Raw genomic sequence first — 11,523 nt, 5'->3', positions numbered from 1 at the left:
GGCATGTTAAGAGGCATGTATGAGGCGTGTATAAGGGCATGCAAAGAGGCGTGTATAAGGGCATGTTAAGAGGCGTGTATAAGGGGTGTGTTAAGAGGCGTGTATGAGGCGTGTATAAGGGCATGCAAAGAGGCGTGTATAAGGGCATGTTAAGAGGCGTGTATAAGGGGCGTGTTAAGAGGCGTGTATGAGGCGTGTATAAGGGGATGTAAAGAGGCGTGTTAAGAGGCGTGTATAAGGGCATGTTAAGAGGCGTGTATAAGGGCATGTTAAGAGACGTGTTAAGAGGCGTGTATGAGGCGAGTATAAGGGCATGTAAAGAGACGTGTATGAGGCGTGTATAAGGGTATGTTAAGAGGCGTGTATAAGGGCATGCAAAGAGGCGTGTATAAGGGCATGCAAAGAGGCGTGTATAAGGGCATGCAAAGAGGCGTGTATAAGGGCATGCAAAGAGGCGTGTATAAGGGCATGCAAAGAGGCGTGTATAAGGGCATGCAAAGAGGCGTGTATAAGGGCATGCAAAGAGGCGTGTATAAGGGCATGTAAAGAGGCGTGTATAAGGGCATGTAAAGAGGCGTGTTAAGAGGCGTGTATAAGGGCATGTAAAAGGGCATGTTAAGAGGCGTGTATAAGGGCATGTTAAGAGGCGTGTATAAGGGCATGTAAAAGGGCATGTTAAGAGGCGTGTATAAGGGCATGTTAAGAGGCGTGTATAAGGGCATGTTAAGAGGCGTGTATAAGGGCATGTAAAAGGGCATGTAAAAGGGCATGTATAAGGGCATGTATAGAGGCGTGTATAAGGGCATGTAAAGAGACGTGTTAAGAGGCGTGTATAAGGGCATGTCAAGAGACGTGTTAAGAGGCGTGTATAAGGGCATGTCAAGAGACGTGTTAAGAGGCGTGTATAAGGGCATGTCAAGAGATGTGTATAAGGGCATGTAAAAGGGCATGTTAAGAGGCATGTATAAGGGCATGTAAAGCGGCGTATATAAGGGCATGTAAAAGGGCATGTTAAGAGGCATGTATAAGGGCATGTATAGAGGCGTGTTAAGAGGCGTGTATAAGGGCATGTAAAAGGGCATGTTAAGAGGCGTGTATAAGGGCATGTTAAGAGGCGTGTATAAGGGCATGTAAAAGGGCATGTTAAGAGGCGTGTATAAGGGCATGTTAAGAGGCGTGTATAAGGGCATGTTAAGAGGCGTGTATAAGGGCATGTAAAAGGGCATGTAAAAGGGCATGTATAAGGGCATGTATAGAGGCGTGTATAAGGGCATGTAAAGAGACGTGTTAAGAGGCGTGTATAAGGGCATGTCAAGAGACGTGTTAAGAGGCGTGTATAAGGGCATGTCAAGAGACGTGTTAAGAGGCGTGTATAAGGGCATGTCAAGAGATGTGTATAAGGGCATGTAAAAGGGCATGTTAAGAGGCATGTATAAGGGCATGTATAGCGGCGTATATAAGGGCATGTAAAAGGGCATGTTAAGAGGCATGTATAAGGGCATGTATAGAGGCGTGTATTAGGGCATGTAAAGAGACGTGTTAAGAGGCGTGTATAAGGGTATGTTAAGAGGCGTGTATAAGGGCATGTAAAAGGGCATGTTAAGAGGCGTGTATAAGGGTATGTTAAGAGGCGTGTATAAGGGCATGTAAATAGGCGTGTATAAGGGCATGTAAAAGGGCATGTTAAGAGGCGTGTATAAGGGTATGTTAAGAGGCGTGTATAAGGGCATGTAAATAGGCGTGTATAAGGGCATGTAAAAGGGCATGTTAAGAGGCGTGTATAAGGGCATGTAAAAGGGCATGTTAAGAGGCGTGTATAAGGGCATGTAAAAGGGCATGTTAAAAGGCGTGTATAAGGGCATGTAAAAGGGCATGTTAAAAGGCGTGTATAAGGGCATGTAAAAGGGCATGTTAAAAGGCGTGTATAAGGGTATGTAAAAGGGCATGTTAAGAGGCGTGTATAAGGGCATGTAAAAGGGCATGTTAAGAGGCGTGTATAAGGGCATGTAAAAGGGCATGTTAAGAGGCGTGTATAAGGGCATGTATAAGGGTATGTTAAGAGGCGTGTATAAGGGCATGTAAAAGGTCATGTTAAGAGGCGTGTATAAGGGTACGTTAAGAGGCGTGTATGAGGGCATGTTAAGAGACGTGTTAAGAGACGTGTATAAGGGAATGTTAAGAGACGTGTATAAGGGCATGTTAAGAGACGTGTATAAGGGCATGTTAAGAGACGTGTATAAGGGGCATGTTAAGAGACGTGTATAAGGGGCATGTTAAGAGACGTGTATAAGGGCATGTTAAGAGACGTGTTAAGAGGCGTGTATAAGGGCATGTAAAGAGGAGCGTATGAGGCATGTATGAGGCGTGTTAAGAGGCATGTATGAGGCGTGTTAAGAGGCATGTATAAGGCGTGTTAAGAGGCATGTATGAGGCGTGTATAAGGGCATGCAAAGAGGCGTGTATAAGGGCATACTAAGAGACGTGTTAAGAGGCGTGTATAAGGGCATGCTAAGAGACGTGTATAAGGGCATGTTAAGAGGCGTGTATAAGGGCATGTTAAGAGACGTGTTAAGAGGCGTGTATGAGGCGTGTTAAGAGGCGTGTATGAGGCGTGTATGAGGCGTGTATAAGGGCATGTAAAGAGACGTGTTAAGAGGCGTGTATAAGGGTATGTTAAGAGGCGTGTATAAGGGCATGCAAAGAGGCGTGTATAAGGGCATGCAAAGAGGCGTGTATAAGGGCATGCAAAGAGGCGTGTATAAGGGCATGCAAAGAGGCGTGTATAAGGGCATGCAAAGAGGCGTGTATAAGGGCATGTAAAGAGGCGTGTATAAGGGCATGTAAAGAGGCGTGTATAAGGGCATGTAAAGAGGCGTGTATAAGGGCATGTAAAGAGGCGTGTTAAGAGGCGTGTATAAGGGCATGTAAAAGGGCATGTTAAGGGGCATGTTAAGAGGCGTGTATTAGGGCATGTAAAAGGGCGTGTATAAGGGCATGTTAAGAGGCGTGTATAAGGGCATGTAAAAGGGCATGTAAAAGGGCATGTAAAGAGGCATGTATAAGGGCATGTAAAGAGGCGTGTATAAGGGCATGTAAAGAGGCATGTATAAGAGCATGCAAAGAGGCGTGTATAAGGGCATGCAAAGAGGCGTGTATAAGGGCATGTTAAGAGGCGTGTATAAGGGCATGTAAAAGGGCATGTTAAGAGGCGTGTATAAGGGCATGTAAAAGGGCATGTTAAGAGGCGTGTATAAGGGCATGTTAAGAGGCGTGTATAAGGGCATGTAAAAGGGCATGTTAAGAGGCATGTATAAGGGCATGTAAAAGGGCATGTTAAGAGGCGTGTATAAGGGCATGTAAAAGGGCATGTTAAGAGGCGTGTATAAGGGTATGTTAAGGGGCGTGTATAAGGGCATGTAAAAGGGCATGTTAAGAGGCGTGTATAAGGGTATGTTAAGGGGCGTGTATAAGGGCATGTTAAGAGGCGTGTATAAGGGCATATTAAGAGGCGTGTATAAGGGCATGTTAAGAGGCGTGTATAAGGGCATGTTAAGAGGCAAGTATAAGGGCATGTAAAAAGGCATGTTAAGAGGCATGTATAAGGGCATGTTAAGAGGCGTGTATAAGGGCATGTAAAAGGGCATGTTAAGAGGCATGTATAAGGGTATGTAAAAAGGCATGTTAAGAGGCGTGTATAAGGGCATGTAAAAGGGCATGTTAAGAGGCATGTATAAGGGCATGTAAAAGGGCATGTTAAGAGGCATGTATAAGGGCATGTATAAGGGCATGTATAAGGGCATGTTAAGAGGCGTGTATAAGGGCATGTAAAAGGGCATGTTAAGAGGCATGTATAAGGGCATGTAAAAGGGCATGTTAAGAGGCGTGTATAAGGGTATGTTAAGAGGCGTGTATAAGGGCATGTAAAGAGGCGTGTATAAGGGTATGTTAAAAGGCGTGTATAAGGGCATGTAAAAGGGCATGTAAAGAGGCGTGTATAAGGGCATGTTAAGAGGCGTGTATAAGGGCATGTAAAAGGGCATGTTAAGCGGCGTGTATAAGGGTACGTTAAGAGGCGTGTATGAGGGCATGTTAAGAGGCGTGTATGAGGCGTGTATAAGGGCATGTATAGAGGCATGTATAAGGGCATGTAAAGAGTTGTGTATAAGGGCATGTAAAAGGGCATGTTAAGAGGCGTGTATGAGGGCATGTTAAGAGGCGTGTATGAGGGCATGTTAAGAGGCGTGTATGAGGCGTGTAAAAGGGCATGTATAGAGGCATGTATAAGGGCATGTTAAGAGGCGTGTATAAGGGCATCAAAAAGGGCATGTTAAGAGGCGTGTATAAGGCATGTTAAGAGGCGTGTATGAGGGCATGTAAAAGGGCATGTTAAGAGGCGTGTATAAGGGTATGTTAAGAGGCGTGTATAAGGGCATGTAAATAGGCGTGTATAAGGGCATGTAAAAGGGCATGTTAAGAGGCGTGTATAAGGGCATGTAAAAGGGCATGTTAAGAGGCGTGTATAAGGGCATGTAAAAGGGCATGTTAAAAGGCGTGTATAAGGGCATGTAAAAGGGCATGTTAAAAGGCGTGTATAAGGGCATGTAAAAGGGCATGTTAAAAGGCGTGTATAAGGGTATGTAAAAGGGCATGTTAAGAGGCGTGTATAAGGGCATGTAAAAGGGCATGTTAAGAGGCGTGTATAAGGGCATGTATAAGGGTATGTTAAGAGGCGTGTATAAGGGCATGTAAAAGGGCATGTTAAGAGGCGTGTATAAGGGCATGTAAAAGGGCATGTTAAAAGGCGTGTATAAAGGCATGTAAAAGGGCATGTTAAAAGGCGTGTATAAGGGTATGTAAAAGGGCATGTTAAGAGGCGTGTATAAGGGCATGTAAAAGGGCATGTTAAGAGGCGTGTATAAGGGCATGTAAAAGGGCATGTTAAGAGGCGTGTATAAGGGCATGTATAAGGGTATGTTAAGAGGCGTGTATAAGGGCATGTAAAAGGTCATGTTAAGAGGCGTGTATAAGGGTACGTTAAGAGGCGTGTATGAGGGCATGTTAAGAGACGTGTTAAGAGACGTGTATAAGGGAATGTTAAGAGACGTGTATAAGGGCATGTTAAGAGACGTGTATAAGGGCATGTTAAGAGACGTGTATAAGGGGCATGTTAAGAGAAGTGTATAAGGGGCATGTTAAGAGACGTGTATAAGGGCATGTTAAGAGACGTGTTAAGAGGCGTGTATAAGGGCATGTAAAGAGGAGCGTATGAGGCATGTATGAGGCGTGTTAAGAGGCATGTATGAGGCGTGTTAAGAGGCATGTATAAGGCGTGTTAAGAGGCATGTATGAGGCGTGTATAAGGGCATGCAAAGAGGCGTGTATAAGGGCATACTAAGAGACGTGTTAAGAGGCGTGTATAAGGGCATGCTAAGAGACGTGTATAAGGGCATGTTAAGAGGCGTGTATAAGGGCATGTTAAGAGACGTGTTAAGAGGCGTGTATGAGGCGTGTTAAGAGGCGTGTATGAGGCGTGTATGAGGCGTGTATAAGGGCATGTAAAGAGACGTGTTAAGAGGCGTGTATAAGGGTATGTTAAGAGGCGTGTATAAGGGCATGCAAAGAGGCGTGTATAAGGGCATGCAAAGAGGCGTGTATAAGGGCATGCAAAGAGGCGTGTATAAGGGCATGCAAAGAGGCGTGTATAAGGGCATGTAAAGAGGCGTGTATAAGGGCATGTAAAGAGGCGTGTATAAGGGCATGTAAAGAGGCGTGTATAAGGGCATGTAAAGAGGCGTGTTAATAGGCGTGTATAAGGGCATGTAAAAGGGCATGTTAAGGGGCATGTTAAGAGGCGTGTATTAGGGCATGTAAAAGGGCGTGTATAAGGGCATGTTAAGAGGCGTGTATAAGGGCATGTAAAAGGGCATGTAAAAGGGCATGTAAAGAGGCATGTATAAGGGCATGTAAAGAGGCGTGTATAAGGGCATGTAAAGAGGCGTGTATAAGGGCATGTAAAGAGGCATGTATAAGAGCATGCAAAGAGGCGTGTATAAGGGCATGCAAAGAGGCGTGTATAAGGGCATGTTAAGAGGCGTGTATAAGGGCATGTAAAAGGGCATGTTAAGAGGCGTGTATAAGGGCATGTAAAAGGGCATGTTAAGAGGCGTGTATAAGGGCATGTTAAGAGGCGTGTATAAGGGCATGTAAAAGGGCATGTTAAGAGGCATGTATAAGGGCATGTAAAAGGGCATGTTAAGAGGCGTGTATAAGGGCATGTAAAAGGGCATGTTAAGAGGCGTGTATAAGGGTATGTTAAGGGGCGTGTATAAGGGCATGTAAAAGGGCATGTTAAGAGGCGTGTATAAGGGTATGTTAAGGGGCGTGTATAAGGGCATGTTAAGAGGCGTGTATAAGGGCATATTAAGAGGCGTGTATAAGGGCATGTTAAGAGGCGTGTATAAGGGCATGTTAAGAGGCAAGTATAAGGGCATGTAAAAAGGCATGTTAAGAGGCATGTATAAGGGCATGTTAAGAGGCGTGTATAAGGGCATGTAAAAGGGCATGTTAAGAGGCATGTATAAGGGTATGTAAAAAGGCATGTTAAGAGGCGTGTATAAGGGCATGTAAAAGGGCATGTTAAGAGGCATGTATAAGGGTATGTAAAAAGGCATGTTAAGAGGCGTGTATAAGGGCATGTAAAAGGGCATGTTAAGAGGCATGTATAAGGGCATGTAAAAGGGCATGTTAAGAGGCATGTATAAGGGCATGTATAAGGGCATGTATAAGGGCATGTTAAGAGGCGTGTATAAGGGCATGTAAAAGGGCATGTTAAGAGGCATGTATAAGGGCATGTAAAAGGGCATGTTAAGAGGCGTGTATAAGGGTATGTTAAGAGGCGTGTATAAGGGCATGTAAAGAGGCGTGTATAAGGGTATGTTAAAAGGCGTGTATAAGGGCATGTAAAAGGGCATGTAAAGAGGCGTGTATAAGGGCATGTTAAGAGGCGTGTATAAGGGCATGTAAAAGGGCATGTTAAGCGGCGTGTATAAGGGTACGTTAAGAGGCGTGTATGAGGGCATGTTAAGAGGCGTGTATGAGGCGTGTATAAGGGCATGTATAGAGGCATGTATAAGGGCATGTAAAGAGTTGTGTATAAGGGCATGTAAAAGGGCATGTTAAGAGGCGTGTATGAGGGCATGTTAAGAGGCGTGTATGAGGGCATGTTAAGAGGCGTGTATGAGGCGTGTAAAAGGGCATGTTAAGAGGCATGTATAAGGGCATGTATAAGGGCATGTATAAGGGCATGTTAAGAGGCGTGTATAAGGGCATGTAAAAGGGCATGTTAAGAGGCATGTATAAGGGCATGTAAAAGGGCATGTTAAGAGGCGTGTATAAGGGTATGTTAAGAGGCGTGTATAAGGGCATGTAAAGAGGCGTGTATAAGGGTATGTTAAAAGGCGTGTATAAGGGCATGTTAAGAGGCATGTATAAGGGTATGTTAAGAGGCGTGTATAAGGGCATGTAAAAGGGCATGTTAAGAGGCGTGTATGAGGGCATGTTAAGAGGCGTGTATGAGGGCATGTTAAGAGGCGTGTATGAGGCGTGTATAAGGGCATGTATAGAGGCATGTATAAGGGCATGTAAAGAGACGTGTTAAGAGGCGTGTAAAAGGGCATGTTAAGAGGCGTGTATAAGGGCATGTAAAAGGGCATGTTAAGAGGCGTGTTAAGAGGCGTGTATAAGGGTATGTTAAGAGGCGTGTATAAGGGCATGTAAAAGGGCATGTTAAGAGGCGTGTATGAGGGCATGTTAAGAGGCGTGTATGAGGGCATGTTAAGAGGCGTGTATGAGGCGTGTAAAAGGGCATGTATAGAGGCATGTATAAGGGCATGTTAAGAGGCGTGTATAAGGGCATCAAAAAGGGCATGTTAAGAGGCGTGTATAAGGCATGTTAAGAGGCGTGTATGAGGGCATGAAAAAGGGCATGTTAAGAGGCGTGTATAAGGGTACGTTAAGAGGCGTGTATAAGGGCATCAAAAAGGGCATGTTAAGAGGCGTGTATAAGGCATGTTAAGAGGCGTGTATGAGGGCATGAAAAAGGGCATGTTAAGAGGCGTGTATAAGGGTACGTTAAGAGGCGTGTATAAGGGCATCAAAAAGGGCATGTTAAGAGGCGTGTATAAGGCATGTTAAGAGGCGTGTATGAGGGCATGAAAAAGGGCATGTTAAGAGGCGTGTATAAGGGTACGTTAAGAGGCGTGTATGAGGCATGTTAAGAGGCGTGTATGAGGGCATGTTAAGAGGCGTGTATGAGGGCATGTTAAGAGGCGTGTATGAGGCGTGTATAAGGGCATGTATAGAGGCATGTATAAGGGCATGTAAAGAGACGTGTTAAGAGGCGTGTATAAGGGTATGTTAAGAGGCGTGTATAAAGGTATGTTAAGAGGCGTGTATAAGGGCATGTAAAAGGGCATGTTATGAGGCGTGTATAAGGGCATGTAAAAGGGCATGTATAAGGGCATGTAAAAGGGCATGTTAAGAGGCGTGTATAAGGGCATGTTAAGAGGCGTGTGTAAGGGCATGTTAAGAGGCGTGTATAAGGGTATGTTAAGAGGCGTGTATAAGGGCATGTTAAGAGGCGTGTATAAGGGCATGTTAAGAGGCGTGTATAAGGGCATGTTAAGAGGCGTGTATAAGGGCATGTTAAGAGGCGTGTATAAGGGCATGTAAAAGGGCATGTTAAGAGGCATGTATAAGGGCATGTTAAGAGGCGTGTATAAGGGCATGTTAAGAGGCGTGTATAAGGGCATGTTAAGAGGCGTGTATAAGGGCATGTAAAAGGGCATGTTAAGAGGCATGTATAAGGGCATGTAAAAGGGCATGTTAAGAGGCGTGTATAAGGGCATGTTAAGAGGCGTGTATAAGGGCATGTTAAGAGGCGTGTATAAGGGCATGTAAAAGGGCATGTTAAGAGGCATGTATAAGGGCATGTAAAAGGGCATGTTAAGAGGCGTGTATAAGGGCATGTTAAGAGGCATGTATAAGGGCATGTAAAAGGTCATGTTAAGAGGCGTGTATAAGGGTACGTTAAGAGGCGTGTATAAGGGTACGTTAAGAGGCGTGTATGAGGGCATGTCAAGAGGCGTGAATGAGGCGTGTATAAGGGCATGTATAGAGGCATGTATAAGGGCATGTAAAGAGACGTGTATAAGGGTATGTTAAGAGGCGTGTATAAAGGTATGTTAAGAGGCGTGTATAAAGGCATGTAAAAGGGCATGTTAAGAGGCGTGTATAAGGGCATGTAAAAGGGCATGGTAAAAGGGCATGTTAAGAAGCGTGTTAAGAGGCGTGTATAAGGGCATGTTAAGAGGCGTGTATAAGGGTATGTTAAGAGGCGTGTATAAGGGCATGTAAAAGGGCATGTTAAGAGGCGTGTATAAGGGTATGTTAAAAGGCGTGTATAAGGGCATGTAAAAGGGCATGTTAAGAGGCGTGTATAAGGGTATGTTAAGAGGCGTGTATAAGGGCATGTAAAAGGGCATGTTAAGAGGCGTGTATAAGGGTACGTTAAGAGGCGTGTATGAGGGCATGTTAAGAGGCGTGTATGAGGCGTGTATAAGGGCATGTATAGAGGCATGTATAAGGGCATGTAAAGAGACGTGTTAAGAGGCGTGTAAAAGGGCATGTTAAGAGGCGTGTATAAGGGCATGTAAAAGGGCATGTTAAGAGGCGTGTTAAGAGGCGTGTATAAGGGTATGTTAAGAGGCGTGTATAAGGGCATGTAAAAGGGCATGTTAAGAGGCGTGTATAAGGGTATGTTAAAAGGCGTGTATAAGGGCATGTTAAGAGGCATGTATAAGGGTATGTTAAGAGGCGTGTATAAGGGCATGTAAAAGGGCATGTTAAGAGGCGTGTATGAGGGCATGTTAAGAGGCGTGTATGAGGGCATGTTAAGAGGCGTGTATGAGGCGTGTATAAGGGCATGTATAGAGGCATGTATAAGGGCATGTAAAGAGACGTGTTAAGAGGCGTGTAAAAGGGCATGTTAAGAGGCATGTATGAGGGCATGTTAAGAGGCGTGTATGAGGCGTGTATGAGGGCATGTTAAGAGGCGTGTAAAGTGCCGTACCTCTGCCAGTCTCTGCGTGAGGCGAGACTGCTGCGTTGGAGGAAAAGTTAACAGGAATGCTTGCTGCCTCAACGGCCTCAAAGCTGGAGTGTAACTATGGAAACAAACCACCAATCAAATTTCAGATACACATAATTAGACACATGGAGCAGAACAAAGAGAGGGACAAGGAACAAGATGAGATACATGACAAAAAGAGGGATAAGAAGCAGGACAAGGAGAAGGACGAGGAACAGGACAAGGAGAGCAACAAGGAATGGGACAAGGATCAGGATAAGAAGCAAGACAAGAAGCAGAACAAAGAGATAGATGAGGAACAGGATCAGGAGAGGAATGAAAAACAAGGCGAGGAGCAGGACGAGGAACTTACAGGTCATTACAGATGCAGATGATGGGCCGAAGCAGGACAGACTCCTTCTTCTTCTTTTTCTTCAAGGGATTTGAGGTTGATTCTTCTCCTTCTCGGCTGTCCTTCCTGTTTAGGGTTGCTAACAGCACATTAATAGCAGCCTGAAATAGAAAAAAACCAAACGAGTGTAGTTAAGAAAAAAACAAGTGCATCAACCCAGAGAAGAAGACGAAGAAGAACAGGTAAGAAGAAGCTGGAGAAGGTGTATATTGACAAATGGGTCAGAAAAGGAGTTGAAGGAGAAGAAAAAAACAAAGAGGAAGAGGAGGGGAGTTGATGGAGAAGAAGATACATTAGATAGAGAAGAGCTGAATATCTTACTGATGGAGCTCCATCTATCTCATCAATGATGAGGCAGTTTGGTTTCTCGTTGGCTCCCAGGACCGACTTCATCTGTGTGGCTGTGTCAATACGCTTCTGAAACAACTCAGCACTGCGATCATCACTGCAGCGCACGCGCACACACACACACACACACACACACACACACACACACACACACACACTATTTACATATCCGAGGTGTATGTGTGTGTGTAGGCTTTCTGTGTGTGTGCTTTTAAGTGTGTGTAAGAATGTTTATGTTTTTATTTATATATTTATTAATTGTGTGTGTGTGTGTGTGTGTGTGTGTGTGTGTGTGTGTGTAGGCTCTGTCTGTGTAGGCTCTGTGTGTGTGTGTGTGTAGGCTCTCTCTCTTTCTGTGTGTGTGTGTGTGTGTGTGTGTGTGTGTGTGTGTGTGTGTGTGTGCATGTGTAGGCTCTGTCTGTGTGTGTGTGTGTGTGTGTGTGTGTGTGTGTGTGTGTGTGTGTGTGTGTAGGCTCTGTCTGTGTGTGTGTGTGTAGGCTCTGTCTGTGTGTGTGTGTAGGCTCTGTCTGTGTGTGTGTGTGTGTGTGTGTAGGCTCTGTCTGTGTGTGTGTGTGTGTGTGTGTGTGTAGGCTCTGTCTCTGTGTGTGTGTAGGCTCTGTGTGTGTCTGTGTGTGTA

At 44.8% G+C, this 11,523-nt stretch overlaps 1 protein-coding gene across 1 annotated transcript in view; it reads right to left on the bottom strand.

Moving 5' to 3' along the window:
• chtf18 (CTF18, chromosome transmission fidelity factor 18 homolog) overlaps positions 1 to 11,304 on the bottom strand; it is a 17,875-nt gene extending 6,571 nt beyond the window's left edge. Inside the window, exons 1-3 of the mRNA XM_083570918.1 lie at positions 10,860 to 11,304; positions 10,500 to 10,639; positions 10,130 to 10,223 (exon numbers count right to left, since the gene is read on the bottom strand). Of these exons, the coding sequence (XP_083427044.1) occupies positions 10,130 to 10,223; positions 10,500 to 10,639; positions 10,860 to 10,931 (306 nt within the window). The 5' untranslated portion in view covers positions 10,932 to 11,304. The remainder of the gene's footprint in view (positions 1 to 10,129; positions 10,224 to 10,499; positions 10,640 to 10,859) is intronic.
• Between the last annotated feature and the right edge of the window lie 219 nt (positions 11,305 to 11,523).

Source organism: Silurus aristotelis, assembly GCF_946808225.1.
Source record: "Silurus aristotelis genome assembly, contig: scaffold_149, whole genome shotgun sequence".
In the NCBI taxonomy this organism is placed as follows: Eukaryota; Metazoa; Chordata; class Actinopteri; order Siluriformes; family Siluridae; genus Silurus; species Silurus aristotelis.
Note: the sequence above shows the minus strand (reverse complement) of the source record. Positions and strands in the feature narration are given on the sequence as shown.